General features: G+C 48.0%; 1 protein-coding gene across 1 annotated transcript in view; it reads left to right on the top strand.

Moving 5' to 3' along the window:
- The window catches only part of LOC135899877 (uncharacterized), a 105,524-nt gene that overhangs the window by 68,525 nt on the left and 19,775 nt on the right, over nt 1–17,224 (top strand). The window contains exons 2-6 of the mRNA XM_070533326.1: nt 764–908; nt 7,255–7,481; nt 10,398–10,550; nt 12,138–12,398; nt 14,862–15,012. Coding sequence (XP_070389427.1) covers nt 764–908; nt 7,255–7,481; nt 10,398–10,550; nt 12,138–12,398; nt 14,862–15,012 — 937 coding nt within the window. The remainder of the gene's footprint in view (nt 1–763; nt 909–7,254; nt 7,482–10,397; nt 10,551–12,137; nt 12,399–14,861; nt 15,013–17,224) is intronic.

Raw genomic sequence — 17,224 nt, 5'->3', positions numbered from 1 at the left:
TACCATTCGAGGCAGCTGACTGGTGTAACGTTAATGCAGAGGCATCACTGCGTTGTTGTCTTTGATTGATTGATTGATTGATTGATTGATTGATTGATTGATTGATTGATTGATTGATTGATTGATTGATTGATTGATTGATTGATTGATTGATTGCCAAAATACCCCACTAACATAACTCTGCGGAGCTAATCGTTCGGTCTACTGTGCTCCGTCGCCCAGCAATAAGGAAGAATCGCTCTCGCAACTCCGAAATCCTGCGGATCCACCCTCACAGAGACAGGCGCGCCGGAACGTGACAACTATACCGTTACCAAAACGTTCCACCCCCGAGCACGACAAAGCGAGCGCGACTGTTCTCCGTCCTTGGGCACCCTTTCCCACCTCACCCTATATAGGGAAGGGGATTAGGCCGCGAGCGTGTCCGCGAGCCGGCAAGCGCAACCGCTGTCCGCGAGCGAGCCGGAGTTGAGTCGACGACGGCGCTTCACTCACCCCCCCCCCCCCCCCTCCCGTCTACTCGTTCCACATACGCGCCCATTCGCGGCGCCTGTCGTCTCTCCTCCGGCTGCTCGGCCTGCGGTGTGCTATTAGCGGCAGCCGGACTATACTACGCCGTATAGCACTGGCGGCACAGCGACGGTAATCCCCGCCAAGACGAAGGCATCTCGGCGCGATGGAGACCGCGTCGTTTCCCGGGGACTTTCCTCCATCCCGCCCCCTCACTCTCGCTTTCTCGCGTCCCTCCCTTGACTAACTGCAGCGCGGTGTGCCGGAAAAGCGCGGCTCGCTCGTTACGCAGAGATGGTCGAGCACGCGGCCGGTCAATAAGTCGTTCGGATGGCGCTTTCGCCTCTTTCTTCGTCTCCCTCTCACCCTGTTTATCTCGCGCAACCGGGTGTATGAAGGTAAGCCTTGACAGGGGTAAGAGGGTGTTTGATGCGCGGACACGGCTATGAATGGCGGCTGCTCAAAAAAAAAAAAGAAGGTTGTATTTTGCTAGCCCTGGCATAGTAGTTAGCTGGCTGTATACAGGGGCCCTATAACGTAAAACTATTCCAATATGCTTCTATTCCAATTTCCTGACGTCAAATTTGCGTAACCGCAGACGGAAGCACCGGGCTGTCACCCGCAGGGTTGTCGGAGCAGACCAATCAAACGCTCTCCTCGTTCATAGGAGGTCACTTTTGTTTGCTTGAAAAGCGAATAACATTGCGTACACTGAGCGACTTGTCGTATCTGATTGGCTGACAAGAGGCGAGGAGAACGCTCAAGTGGAGAGTGATTCACAGGGGCAGAGCCAGTGCACTGAAAATCGATAACCGGATGAAGAGGGTGGTGCCGGCGTATGCGATTGGTCGGCTTTCCCTTACTTAGCTTGTGGTTGCTGCTTGAAAATCGCGGCGGCATGCAACGGAAGCTAAAGAATGACGCTAAAACTGAATCTCAGTAAAGAATTGTTGGCAGAATGAGATAGTAAACGTGCCGAAAGTGCTTGAAAAAGTTGCATGGCCACGCAAGAAGATTTATTATACGCAAATAAACCCATGCTCTCCAGCAGGTGCGAGTAGCCAGCGTCTCAGCGATCGGCGGCAGCCATCTTTTATTCCTTTCGGAACGGGGCAGCCTGCGGCTATCCCGAAAAAAATTCAGTTTTGTTCGGCATATTAATGCATCATTATCGCGTACACGTCACTTTGACGCGGTGAACTTGTGCGGTTTTGTGAAGTCGCGTGATAGGCAGGTGAAGTGGGTGCAGCCCGAAAACTTTTGACGAATAGCCGAGGGCTGATGGCGAAAAGGCATCGAATCAGAAATAACTCTTTTTTCTTTTTTCTGTCAAATCATGCATAATCAGTGTGTACACATCATATCAGATGGGGAGGTATCGCGGTTTTCGTGACGTCGCGTGATAGACAGGTGAAGTGGGGGGTGGTCGAAAAAAGTTTTTCACCAATCGCGGAGGACTGATAGCAGAATTGGAATAGAAAAGTTTGGAATAGTTTTACGTTATAGCGCCCCAGGACTCATCGCGCAATATAACGCGGAAGGCACGACTAAGCGGAACCTGGCTGTATTAAAACCTCTCGGACGTCACCCTCGCCTAAGTCATCATATAGCATACCCGTTAGGAATACGGCAGTGAACATTGATTTTTTCTTTCATCAAAATTTACTAGCAACGTGCCGATGTGAATTTGATTTATGAGAGGGTTCGCCGAAAGAGTACAGTAGAACGTGACGTGCGAGTATGGACGTGGTTAAACAGCATATGAAAGGGCAATATTTTCACATTGCTCACAAAGATTCATCGTTCGTACCTAGTTTTTTTTTATTTCTCTCTTTCTTTATCTTTCGTACGCGTCCTGATGATCGGATCAAGCGTATGTGGCAGATGTAGATGCAGAGCCTTGTGTATCAATGGTTCGTACCCATTTTGACGGATTGCCCAGGAATCCAGTAGCCCAAAATAAATTAGAATATAGAGAGCACAAAGATTTAGCTCTACCTCATATATGTGGATTAAAATCAAGAGAAACAGGCGCTGGAGAGTGTGTACGTATTAAAGGAAAATCGAGGAGGAACTCTGAACACCAATAAGCCCAAATAAAACGCAAACTAAGTTTATCCAAAAAGTGATATAGTCAGAATATAGCAATTATACTTCATCGAACCTACATGAAAATCCTGCATGGCAGAGAAAACCTTGCCTTCGAATTGCCCAAAAGTCGAGGCACCAAAGGACAGCAAATCCATTGGCCGCTGGCGCACCGTATCACCCGTAGTCGGCTAGTGAACTGAATGACAAAAGGTATTTGATGTGAAGCTTTCTTTGTCTTAACAGAATATTGTTGCTGAACTAGCTGGTTCCTTCTTGCGTGGAATAACACGTGCATACGTTAGACGGGACAGTGATACCTGTCCCTCTCCTTTCTGTCCTTTCTGTCGCCTGGCCCTTTCTTTTCCTCCCCCCCCCTTTCCCACCCACTTTTCGGCTTCTGGCTACGTAATGCAAAAAGGCACTATATATAGTGCAAATCGAGGCGGCAGGCGATTCACGTAAGCGCTCACTTGAGCTGCAAAATCAACACGTGGTCGTCATCATGCCGTCGATGTCATTTCATCGCCTTCGTGACATTGCAATCATCCCTCCGTTGTAAAAAAAAAAATTAAATTATGGGGTTTTACGTGCCAAAACCACTTTCTGATTATGAGGCACGCTGTAGTGGAGGACTCCGGAAATTTCGACCACCTGGGGTTCTTTAACGTGCACCTAAATCTAAGTACACGGGTATTTTCGCATTTCACCCCTATCGACATGCGGCCGCCGTGGCCGGGATTCGATCTCGCGACCTCGTGCTCAGCAGACCAACACCATAGCCACTGAGCAACCACGGCGGGTCTTCGTTGTCACGTCATCCTCTTTCCGCCGTCTTCGCTATTTTGTCGTTGATGCTTTCTCACATCGTCGCCATTCCGTCGCCATCGTCGAGCCGTCGTCATCATATCGCGTCGTGGTCGTTCAGTTGTCGTCATTTCTGTCGTTGTGATTCCAGCGTCGTCGTCTAATTGTCGACATGACCCTGTCGTGACGGCGTCATCGTCTACCACCGTTGTCGTTGGGTACTTGTCATCATGTCATCGTCAGCCCTGCTGTCTTGCGCGATTGGGTGGAACCAGCCAATACGCCGCCTTCGTCATTTCATTGCCATCGTGTCATTGGGATTATTATTTCGTCGACATGTCGACATCTTTCTGCCTTCATTCTGTTTTCCTCATTTTTTTTTCACAACCTCGTAGCGCTGTATTTATTTCTTTTTTTCGCTTATTACTCTCTGGTGGGATTGGTTTCACCCAGCTCCGCGTGGTGCTTTTGCGGTGCCCAATGTGCTACTGGTAGAAAAAAACAGTTTCATCATCATCATCATCATCATCATCATCATCATCAGCCTGGTCACGCCCACTGCAGGGCAACGGACTCTCCCATACTTCTCCAACTACGGGAGTTTCATATGTGAAAGGGTTTTTTTTTTTCGAGATTGTCTGGAAAGAAGCACCTCGTTTGTGTGCATGACAAATGAAATGATTAAGGAATACAAAGTGACAATACTGAAAGGGCATTGAATGCTTTAAAGAAAAAAGCATCTATTTCGTGGCACTTGAGACGTAGGACCTAACAAATGCACCAATATTAATGTTATGCCACTCAATGAAACTTCTGAATACGACTTACAGAGCAAGTTCTTTTTTGCAGCTTCAACAACACCGCGCGCGAATACGTAAAAAAAGTTAAAAGAAATACGCTCAGTGACAGCACTGCAGTCTTTATTTAGCCTTAGACAACCCATAGCGTCGAGAAACCAATGAGTTGACGCCTCACCCTTCCGAATGCAAAACTGCGCGGCATGTTTCAAACTTACCGGAAAGCGCGGCCCTTACGCGTCGCAGCCATATCTGCTGGCAGTCACGTCCGAGCAATGCTAAGGCTAGTAAAGAAAGGAGAAAAAAAAATGCTTATAACTTTCGCGAAACACGCATACCGATAAACGAGGCAGCCACAGCGGTACTCATACGTGCCCACGCACGCGCAAACAGAACAAACAGCATATGTATCGATGCTGGGTCGACAAACCGGGATATAAATGAGGCGAGATTCCTGCCCAGCGCTTCTTGGGCTAATGATCCGTAAAGATAACGGTACGTGAGCTCACAGGCGTCTGTCGTAATGGCATAAAGAACCAAGAAGTGAACATTCTCAACACGTAAAATCAATGTCATTTATGCCGTATACTTTTTTTGCACAAATAGAGAAGGCAAACAACAAACACACAGGGAGAAGTTTCCAAGGAGGCAATTGGCAAACTCGCTTGCAGCATAAGGGGAAATAAGTTTTGGTCAATTATGAGGTAACGCAAGAACAGACGTTTTTGTCGACACATTTGTGCTGCTGCACCCATTCGTATACCACCTGACGCGCCGACGTCTGTGTCCATGTACTGTTTTCTTTCGTTCATGAGCATTCATCTGTGTGTAATTTTTTTTTTAACTCGTATATCGGGGGCACAGTTTTCCGTTTCACCGAGTGATGGCGATGCGAACTAAATGAACGTCCTGATGCCAACTACGGCACTATATGCGCGCATTGCGTAAAGAATTGTTCGTCACAGTGTGACTATACCTTCACATTCCTACTCTACTTACCCTATCTTCCGTGTCGCTGGTTTACAAGCAATCCCCTTCAACCAAAGTATTCTACCAGTCCTGAGACACTTCACTCAGGCCGGTCTCTCCTTCTTTATTATACAATGAAATATATTTCTTCTTCTCTTACACTCTCCCTCCCCTCCTGTTTCTCATTACCCAATTATGCTGCAATGCCATCCATACGATAACGCGCTCACTCAAACTCTCTTCAATTTCTATTCAACAGGAAAAGTCGTCGAGGCAGCCGGTGATAGACAGAGACCCGACCAGGGAGAACGAGAGCACACATAACAAAGCAATAATAAGGATAATGGAGAAACATTGAATTGTCGACGCAAAAGAATAAGAATAAGAAAAAAGCAAGAAGAGGAAGTGAAGGAAGCGCGTACATCCTGGCGAACATCCTAGATTATCTCTTATCCTAGATAGACTATCCTATCCTATCCTATCCTATCCTACTATCCTATCCTATCCTACTATCCTATCCTATCCTAGACTATCCTAGACTATCTTATCCTAGATTATCCTAGATTATTATCTTATACCCGGTTTTCATCTGATTATTTCCTTTTTTCTCCAAACACAAAACGTTTACCTTTAAACTCGCACGCCCAAATTGTTAACTCCCTTGTTATCATTATTATTTTTAGGCACCTAATTAAACCGCCCGATTCTTGGCCAATCCCCCACTGTGGGTATGTGCCACGGCCACTAAGGACAACAACAACAACAACAACAACATCCTAGATGCTGCGCTACTCGTGAGGATGCCGAGATAACAAGAAGAGAGAAGAAAAATAATAACATCCAGACCTCATTTTGTTCTGGAAATCCCCCCCCCCCCAAAAAAAAGAGTTAAAAATAATTCCCTTCCGCTTCTTCTCGTTATTCTGATGCATTAGAGAGATTGACAAGAGAAAAGCAAGGCAGGTTAACCAGACAAGCTTTCGGCTGGCCGCCCAGCTCTAACAATTCGCCAGAAGGAAATCGAAAGAAGTAAGAGAGACAGCAACAAGACCGAGATCCTCTCGGCATCCGAAGCACCGGACAACGGGGTCGGAAAGCCCCTTTAAGGTTTCTCGTTCATCTTCTCTGTTCGCTCATCATCCTTGTTGTATCGTAAGGTGTAGGGTAGCTGGGTCAGGTGGCCAGACGCACCGAGCCACACTGGGGGGCCCTCCGTCCCAGAAGAACAACCACAACTCCAATCGTCTGCGATCACATCTCTCACCTCTCTACGTGCTCCTTGACAGCACCAGCCTTTTTATTGATTGATTGATTGAAAACTTTATTGTTCCAGCGAGCTGGGGTGCCCGCCTCCTTACCTACACGTAGGTAGGGGAGGAGGACGAAGCAGTCCCCGCGCGTTGAGGACGGTGAGTCTTCACGGCCTCAACGGCCAGGTGGATTGCTCGACACTGATCGTCTTCAGCCTCGCTCTGGAGCAAGGCCTCCCAGGCTTCTCTACTGACAATGTTTTCCTTGGCCTTGGGGAGCCAGCACACTCCCATATTATATGGTCTAGCGTACCTTTTTGCTTACAAATTTTGCAGAGGGCGTCGTTATAGTCCCTCGTCTGTGTTAAGTAGATCCAATGTGGTGATGTGTAATTGTTTCCCTGGGGGCGTCGCCAAATGCGAGCGTCCCCCAGAGAGAGAGAGACCGATGCGGAGGCGGAAAGATTCTTCTTTCGGCTTTGTAGTGATCGATAATTTCCCTGTACGTGATCATGCTATCTTTTATCCCTGGAACTGGCTGCTCTAGAGTTGCCCGGTGGTAGAGTGCTCGGGCGAGCTCATGAGCGGCTTCGTTGCCTGGGACTTCTTCATGGGCTCTTACCCAAATAAAGGTTATGTCCCTCCTGGGAGGGTTTTTTAGTAGAATGTGGAGGGCTTCTTCCGAGATTCTCCCTTTGTTAAAATTTCGGATAGCCTTTTTATTGCCACTATGACGTCATGTATGACGTAACAACGAAACCGAAACTAGAAACGAAACCAACTGCACAACAACAACACAGCAATCCTCCTTTTTTTTTTTTCTTGTCATGCAGCGCTGTGTGCGCACGAGCCACCACCACGAGGAGCAGCAGAAGAAGAAGCCGTCACCTGCGGCGAGCCTGGAAGCCGCGAAGCCGCACCTTCTCCCGAGGCCGCCGCCACCATGCTGACGTATGCCGAGTCTACGGACTCCCGACGCCGGCATTTTCCCAACCGACTCCTCTGGAGCTATGTGGCGCCAGTGTTCCTGTCGCCCATGCTCGTAATGTCCGAAAACAAGGTGAGCGCAGCTGACCAAAGGCCGAACCACAAAGACCAAAGCACCGTCCGGACTATTTCTTACGCTTGGGCTGCGCCGCGGCACAATTTTAGGATGAAATTAAACGTAAACGTGAATGGCCCACTTGCACGCAGATGCAACAGAAACGTCTTGTTGAACGTTTTAACAAAACTTGTTGCTGAGCTAGTTCGTTCATGATTTTAAAAACAAAGGTTACGGCGCTAAGCAGACGAGGACGAAGTGAGACACAAACGACAAACACCGGCACCCGTACGTGTCGTTTGTGTCTCACTTGGTCCTCGTCTGCTTTTTTTGTTGAACGTGTTGTCCATGATGCATCCGTCATAGTCTTCAGGTTGGTCAGTTCTAAACCTCACATCCTTCGACGAGGACTGCCTTCGACCTAGGCCGTGTCCAAAGTAAATAGCGGGCTTGCGTTCTTTCCAACTCCATAAGAACATGCATTTTAAAGCATTGGTTGTTCTTAGCTCAGTTCCTCGATTTCATGTTTTCGGAGTTGTCCGCATACCTCCTCTCTCATCCCTCGTAATTCCCCCGTTCTCTCTTATTAGGGGAAAGATACCACATGCAATTCCTCCAATGAGAGAGGAGAGTTCCGTCACGTGACGCAAATCTCTGTTTTCTGCAACACCATCAGATGGTGTTGGTAACCCCCATGCATCACGGTTGGCGGAACCCATCGGTCGCGCCCACAGTGTTGTGGAAGTTCTGCCGCGGAGCGGTCACGCTTAGCCTTTCCCTTCGTGAGTCGGTGGCGGTACAGGTGCTTACCGCCATGCCGCGTTAACCAGTGATGTTTAATATCACGGCATGCTTATCTTGCGTCAGTGTATGCTTGCACAGCACGCAAACACTTGAGCATCGGATAGTAGCGTAGTAGGTTAAAGCAGGATGCTATAAAACGACCTCTACATTTAAATGCCATGCAGGTAGCAGGAACTTGCAGACGCCCCAGCAATTTGGCGAGATCGAAATCTGGCGCGATAACGTAAGCCCGCACCAGCTAACGCTTAAACATTCGCGTTACACACAAATACTCGTCCTGTAAGTTTTTCTTCTTCCTTTTTTGAGTAGCCCTATTTGTTCAAATCTATGCCAGCCTCGGTTCTAAGCCAACCACCGCAGTTTGGAAGATCGCAACACAAAAAAATATACTTTCCTTGAATGCAAGCCAAATAACACAAAAAAGGCATTCGACTGCGAAATGTTCTACAATATCGTCCACATGATCACTTCCGGAGTGTTCGCTTTATCAGGTCGTCATACTTCATTACATATCGTCCCGGGGCCCAGTTCACTACTTAAATAGACATGTCAAAAGAATTTCGGAGTGTAGATAGCATTCTGAACTTCGGAGCGAAGGCTCAAACCTTGGGAACCTTTTACACGATCTTCTTTGATATGGCTATTTCCGCTTCTCATCGTGTCCTGACAGCAACGCCTTTTTCAACGTCGTGGCATCGAGCTCTCTGTGGTCGGCGGTGCGTTGCGGTTGCGTTCAGATCATGCTCTCGAATCTAAGCTGAATCCCGGTTTTCGTTCATTACTAAAAACAAAAACCAGAAAAAAAATCGGCCTACATTTGAATGAAAACAATATCACATGTCTAGGTTGTGCAAATGTCAATTATTTCATTTATCACAACAGAATCGCGAACTATTGCGTGACTAGCTTGTCCATTTGCAGCAGGGCTGTTAGCGACATCTCGTGACAATTCACTAAACCGCAACATGTCACGAACCATTTTTTTTTTCGTGGATGTTTTCGTTTCAAGAGGGGAAATAAAGTCACTATACGCCAATATATCTTGCAACCGATGTGTTTATAGTAACGCCAGCAACTAAGCAAAACGTAGGCGCTGCAGTTCAATTTTCTTGTGTGCTCTAATTGAACTCAAGTGTCGCGTGATGACGTCACCAGTGTTTCGCGTCTACGGTATTCTGTATAAGGTGGCAGCTCATGGGGGCTCGGCATCGGCTAAAACTCTCTGTACGCATGGAAACTACGTTCTGCTGGTATACTTTCCGCAAACCTCGTAAAGGTTCAAACACAAACCCACCTGACAATCCGTCTGTCATGTCTGCTACAGCAGTTTCCAGAATCGGGTGAAAGGATGCACGTTAACAGTTTCGCTTCGATATATCCTCAAAAGTCTAATCGCCAGCCTGCCTTCTTCGACCCATCAACGCCGACTAACACCCTAAAAAAGATCCGGTCATCTACAAAGAAGAAAGAACAAACTTTACCGTGCACGTGACCTCCCGAGCCCCGAGTCGCATAACAATTTGTATAAAAGTGCGCCTCAGAGACATGCGTTGTAAGTTTGCCACCGAACGAAGCTCCGCACCCCTGAAATCTTCGTTAGCTTTGGATATGAAGTTCAGTGGAGTACGCCGCGCTTTCTTGTCATCGCTTTCTACCACTATCACCTGCGCTTGCTCTGTCATAAACAAAGTGAGCGAGGATGTTTGCTGAGCGCATAAGATTCACACATACCTGATTTTACACACGGCTGTCCTACCAGCGCCTTGCATTGCTCCTGTTGTCCCTATCCGTTTCTTGGCAAGAGTGCTTTTCTTCTGAACGAACATGTGTACAATCAAACTCCTCTGACATTATGGCACTGTACCTTTCTCCTCGTAACCTTATCTTGCGATATCTTATTAAGGACTGCGACAGCGTAAATCGATGTCATTGTTACTTGTTACGTTGTTCACTTCGATTGCAGGAAATATCGCTGTTATCGGCTCCGTCGTCGTCGTCGTCGTCGTCGTCGTTGTTGTTGTTGTTGTTGTTGTTCAGCACATATGGTCTTACTTATCCGACCCGCTTTTTATTCGTATTATTTACATTGTATGTAGTGTATGTGACTCAAGTTCCCGCGTCTTCCGGCAGGGGGCGATGCGGTACGTGTACTGCGCTTGCCTGATGGCCGTGTACTGGGTGTTGGAGAGCGTGCCCTTCGTGGCCACCTCGCTGCTGCCGCTCCTGATGCTGCCCGTCTTGAACGTCATGCCGCCGGGAGACGTGGCCAGCGGATACGTTTCGGTGAGTGCGTGGCGCTCGGACGGTTCCTTGACTGGCGCTCGGCCCGAAACGGGAGAAGTGATCGATCCCGCCACGTGGTGTCGTCGTGCTACAAAGGACCTGGTGCGCAATTCACGGGTGGGCGCGTTGGTGACCGGCCGCGATGTCTTCAATGCGAACCATTCGCGACGACGTCAATCCAGTCTCCCATTGTCGTATTAACTAATTAGGTAAATAATTAATGCTCTAGACGGCGCTGCATCCTCGATAAATGATGCCGAGCTTAAAGCATCATACATGCATGAAAAATCAACCTTGTTCCTCCACTAAGCACTGATACGGTCCTTCTAGGATTGATTGGCCGTCTTCAAACTAAACAGGGGACCCGAGATGCAGTGCCTCCAATAGCCGGTGCGTTGCTTTCGTGCTTTAAACCCTATAATCAAACCGATAAACCGGTTGACAAGGAGGCCACCCACAGAACATTACTCAGCAGAAGGCAGTTGCACCGGACACAAGCATGGGATGAAACGATCACGAGGCATGCCGCAGACTGCATAATTGCAGTCTCGTGCAGACGTCATGGTTTGTCGTGCAGCCTATCCAAGAAAAGCACGTAACACAAGTTCATTTAAGCGAAACGTTGATTGCAAGATCACCCCTTGTTCTATCACTCTTGACCACGTGACCACAAGCAAATATATTAGGTAAGTATTGGGGAGGCTGTGTGGTCTTACTCTTTTTATTCCACCGTTTCCATTGTTCTGTTTGTTTGTTTGTTTGTTTTTCCCCGATATTAGATAGTTTACACGTTGAACGTAAATAGACGCAATATGACAATAGGCTACGCTATGCCGCCAGCACAATCACTGCGGAGAAGGGTCTTGTACGTTGTCACTCCACAGCTCTACTCACATATTTATTTTTTTGTTTATATGGAAGAACCAAGATGCAGTTAGCAACGACATGGATTATGGAGCAGCTTACCTAACGACTTCTTTATCATTTTGTGTATGTAACTCACGCTAGCATAGTTGATAACAGAAAATTTATATTGCCATTTATCATGTTTACTGCCAGCATATGTCACCGCTCCTGTTTCATTTATTAGTATCGTTTCTGTTTCATTCACTTTTCCCGTTGCACTCCGAAGGAAGAAACCCTCTTGCAGCCTTTTGCTATGGGGTGTCCTCCTGTGTATGTAACCATGTGCAATACCTTCTTCTTTGCAGAAATATTTATTTATTTATTTATTTATTTATTTATTTATTTATTTATTTATTTATTTATTTATTTATTTATCTGTCTGCCAGCACAGATGCGGCACAGAAGAAATAGCCCTTACGAAGCGACAAAATGCGAACTAGCGTAGTTGCTTGGGCTAGTTGGTAATTCATGATCAAAAATAACGTACAGCACGAAGGACAAGGACAGCGATAGCCTACATACACACAGCGCTGTGTATATCGTCTGTCGCCGTCCATGTCCTTCGCGCTGTACGTTATTTTTGACAAAATGCGCTTTCGTGAGGACACGTGCATGGACGGCCAGACGTGCGTGTGTGACACACCCGCACGTCACGCGACAACCCCTCGCCGCCGCACGCAGGAGCCGGTGCTGTCGCTGTTCCTGGGCCTGAGCTTCGCCCTGGCCCTCCGCCACGGCACCAGCCTGTACACGCGTGCCTCGTTCGCGCTGCTCCAGGGCTTCGGCACCAGGGTGCGCTCGCTGGTGCTGGGCTTCCTCGTCTGCACGCTGCTGCTCACGCAGGCGCTGGGCGCCAGCCTCACCGCCGTGCTCATGGTCTACACGGTCGAGTGCGCCATGGCCGAGGTCCAGAACGACGTCATCCGCGAGGAGCAGTTCAAGGTGCGGCGGGTTTTGCAACGTCCTTGGGTCGGGAAGACAGTCCAGACTAATAACTGCCTTTCGAGTTTGTAGCATTTCCACGGCACGCGGCCTTAACAGTTACGAGGCACAAACCGTCCGAACATAGAAGACGTTTATTTAGGGGCGTGTGATAGCTTTTATCCCCTGAAGTGGGAAGGGAAGTGGGAGCGGAAAGAAGGAACGGATGTATACTGCTCATGCGCAGAACTAGCATGACTAAGACACAACAGAGTTGGTCCATCTTATCGACCGGCAATGCTACCAATGTGAAAAAAAGAAATTGTCATTTTTCTTTTGTTTGAATAACGCGGCTATTTACCTGGAAGGTAGCGTCTTCGTGTACAAGGAGGAAGTAACCATCTCCTCGTGCTCCTTTTCGTAAAAACTGCTGTTTCTTTAAAGACGGAGGTGAAGGCGCAACATCGAGGGTTAAGTTGGCGTTTCGACCCGTCGCGGTAGCCCGGTGGCTATGGCGGTGCACTGCCACGTCTCGAGGTCACGGGTTCGACGCCCGGCCTCGTTATGCGGTTGCATTTCGATGGGGTCAAAGAGCAAGAGAAAACGCTCGCGCGCTTTAATTTAGGTGCGCGGTAAAGAAAACCCCAAGTGGTGGAAATCGATCCGGAGTTTCCCCCCACCAACAGCGTGCCTCATAATCAACCGAGATTATGGCACGTACAACCGCAGAATTTAATTTCTTTTAATGCGTCGCATTCTTTGGCTAGGTGCCCGGGTTAATTTTCTACTCCGCTCCGTTCGTCCTTGCGGTTTCGTGCCGCCAAAAAAGCTGCTAGCGCCATGTAGACTTGAATAGACCTGAAGAGGAGAACACACAAACTTCTACACGCTTGGCGCCACCTAGTTGTGGACGCATGAACCTTCTACGCAATCTGCTATCAGAAAGCCGCCAGGCGTCCCAACCGCAGTGTTTCATACATTAATTTGATAGCGAGAACTCTGGCGCTAGTGTCTACGGGAGCTGCACGCGGCGTGGTTAAGCCAACGTGGGAATGATGCTTGCTATACATGCATTTGTCTTAATGATAGCCTGAGTTGCTTATGCGCCATAAAACCCAATACAATACAATACAATACAATACAATACAATACAATACAATACAATACAATACAATACTGGTTTCAGACGACTTTGTGAACTCATCGTTTTAAACGAAGTAATGCGTTATGAATAATTGAATCGACACAATCGAAATTGTCCAACGGCCGGATTCCAACACAGGACGTCTAAGCGCGGGAGTGCGATACTGAAACCATTGCGCCAGGAGCGCATGCGTCGACAAGCGGCATGAATTGCATCGATGAGCGCGTTCGGACGCACGGCCACTTCGTCAGGCTGAACCGCTCCTATTGGCAGCGAATATGCGCGTTCACGGGGTCATCTGCATCTCTACAAGCATAGACTGCTTTGAAATTTACGACAATAAAGGCAGATAAAGCGCAATAAACGAAGTCACAAGAATGTGTAAATCCACAAGCGCGAAGATCGGATAGCTCCACGTAATAACCGTCATTCCCACGGTGGCCGAACAATCGCAGTGCCAGAGTTCCCCTATAATAGTGATTGTTGTAGGCAACTCTAGGGCCAGAACTACTGTTAGAAATATATCCACATGCGACTTGTTTTACATTGAACGTAAAAATTCTGTGACTATTACGCGCGCTGAGAATCCGCTCAGCGACGAGGAACGGACATATAAGTATGCGGCGAGGAAACGCATAAGGAAACGCATAAGGAAACGCATACGTAAAACGCATAAGGAATGCAACCCTTGCAGAGGCGCAGTTACAACCCAGGCGAGACCTCGCGCTGGCAGGGCACGCGCGGAAAACAAAACAAAACAAAACAAAACAGAAAGAGTCTTGAATATTGCGTCTGCAACAACATATAGAAACTTCTGAAGCGGATGCGTTGGAATGCAGGCGAGAATGTCAGCGGGCTAATTATGCGACAAAAAGCACATTTCTTTCACTTATCAAAAACAACATTGGTCGTAAAAGCGAGTTCACTGGAGAGATCGTCAAAGTGTGCGTGGTATTCTCTGGCGTTGCTTACAGGTGGAGTAAGCCTATCAGGTCTCCTATACGACAAGAACAGCGCCTCAGCGTTGATTCTAGAGGGCTGAACTCATAAATAAGAAAAAAGAGATTAAAAGGGCGCAAAAAAAAAGAAAAAAAGAAAGACGTGGGGAGGACTGGACACCACAAGCGCTCGCTAAAATTTTAGAAAAGAAAGAAAAAACGTTAATTCACAAATCTCATCGTTGGTAAACACTTTTTTTCCATTATCTGGCCGCCTTTGTTAATACGTCTAGCGTCGGGATTGGCTCTAAATCGTTCTTACGTGCGATTCTATGGCCCGTGTATACGAGGTTTTTGTCAACACATTATATACGTGCTTCGTTATTGTCGCCACGTGCGCAGGCCTACGCGCAAAAGTTCAGACGGCGCTTCTCGAGCGGCGTGGGCCTCCTGGGTAACAACAAGAGGACGCCAAGCGAGGACCGCCTCGTCGCCTCTCGGATGAACAGGCTCGTCGAGCAGCGGGAAAGGTTTCAGTCGAGGAGTTCGAGAGGTGACGCTCGTTTTCTGAACCATTGTATCGTTAGGCGCACAGATCTTGCGCGCGCAGCGATGGCGTTTCGCAGTGGCATTTTGTTTATAACGCGTGCGTAGATGTAGCATCTGGTTCTCCTAGAGTAAGCGAAGGAGGAGTTCAATGGGTGCGCGCTTTTTAAAGGTTTGACGGTTATAGCAGCAACAAGTGGAGTGAGCACCGCTCTATAATCGTGAGCGTAAAAGGAAAAGCGGTAACGTGGGCCATCTGAGCGTTATGAGGTGTGCCAGCTAAAATTAGCCAAGTTGTTCAGCCAGGAAACAAGAAAGTTTTAAGAACCATAGTGTCAGATACGAGTTGAAGATCTGCGGTAGTGAGGTGTTCGAAAACCATTTCCCTTACTCTTACTTTATGGTTTGCGTTCGTGCAAAATCTTGTTTCTTCGTTATTTTCTCTTCCCAAACGCCTTATATATAAGCTCTGCTGTAATCTTGTGCGAGATCACGATATCCGTATATAAAATATTTCATATTAGTACCACTTCTATGTCGGTGATACAGCACGTGCTGCGTTCTTTTTTTTTTCGATCGAGAAACGTCTGAAGGTCGACGCCGTATTCCAGATCATGCTGTGGAATATGTACAACTGTTACCTTTGATGTCCGCTGGTTCTTTTACGCCAAATGAACAAACATATGTTGCATGTCAGCGTAATGTTCGTTAGGACACCGTCTTTGCCCCTTGATAAACTAAGTCAACAAGGCCGGCAGAGATGAAATAAGCTGAATGAAGAATGTGCACTAGGCATGTACAACCATTCGCACTCGCACTGATAAGGACGGTTTTACTTTCTGGGCGGTATCGCAACAGGAAGCAGAGATTATGTGCTCCCTTCGGAGGTCTTAGGGGGAGGGAAGGGGGAGGCTGTAAGATATTGTCACGCGGATGTGACGGAGCACAGACAGGCAGGCAGGCAGGCAGGCAGGCGGGCAGGGGGAGACAGAAAAAGTCACGCAGAAATTCCTCTCGGCGTTGTCTAAGTATGCGTAGGCATTGTGCCACTTGCTAGTCTCCACGCAGCCCGGTGACATTATCAATGTTATGAAATTTTATCCGGCCAGCATAAACCTTTATCAATCCTTAACGGTCGTGGTCAACCTTAGCGGACTTGACCCGACCCTTATCAGCCTTATCGGACATGATCTGACCCTTGTCAACTCTTATTGGACCTTATCGGACTTGATCCGACCCTTATCAACCCTTACCGGTGCTTATTAACATTATCTGAATTGGTCCTACCATTAAAAGCCCTTATCACTCTTTAGCAACTTATCCATCAGCGTCGAACTATTATCAACCGTGATGAGACCCATATAACCCCGCGTCAATCCTTATCACCCTTATTAACTCACTCACTGCTTACCTGTGTGTGTTGCGCAACGTCAAACGCACGAGTCCTCGGGGGTAGACGCATCCCGCGGCTACCGGTACGCATCGGGGATGTGGCATGTTCGGGAACGAGCTCGTCTACGCCGTGCCGATGCTGCAGCCCGGGCACAAGAACAGGCTCGTGCAGACGAGCGCAAGCAGCAACTGCGTACCGAGGATCAGGAAACCTACCAAGCCGTCGTTTAATGAACCTTCGCGATAAACATCGGGACTGCATGCTTCAGCTTCGCTGGTTAACCATCCGCACGGAGTGCGGATGGTTAACCAGCGTCACACGAACCTTAAGCCCCATATCGTCGAGTAGTGGATTCTGAGAGACTGCTGCGAGATTACGCTTTATTTTATTGACGGCGCAAGGCTCCTGCGCCCTAGACAGCCGTGACAGCGTCTGCGCACAGTTTATCGGGAAAACCTGTGCGCCCTCTGAACTAACACGTAGCCCGGCGGCGGTGATAGAAACAAGTGCGGTAGGCGGTCGTCATATACAACGACGGCCGCGTGCATCTGGCCGTTCTTGTATATGCGTCATCGAATTTAGCACACCCTCTCGTGGCGATTAGGTAAATTCTATAACATGCCATATATTCACTAATTAGCGCGCTTGCACCTGATACGCCGCGCGCCCGCTTTTCTGGATGGTACTGCATACTACGTTGAAGCACCATGCATTATCTGATATCCCGAACGCGTTCTCTCGCGACATCTGAACGTGATGGCAAAGCCCGCGCAGCAAAAGCGAGTAAAACTCGCGCGGCAATATTAAACCGCCTGTTCCTTTGACG

Source organism: Dermacentor albipictus, chromosome 2 (genome assembly GCF_038994185.2).
Source record: "Dermacentor albipictus isolate Rhodes 1998 colony chromosome 2, USDA_Dalb.pri_finalv2, whole genome shotgun sequence".
NCBI classification, from domain to species: Eukaryota; Metazoa; Arthropoda; class Arachnida; order Ixodida; family Ixodidae; genus Dermacentor; species Dermacentor albipictus.
Note: the sequence above shows the minus strand (reverse complement) of the source record. Positions and strands in the feature narration are given on the sequence as shown.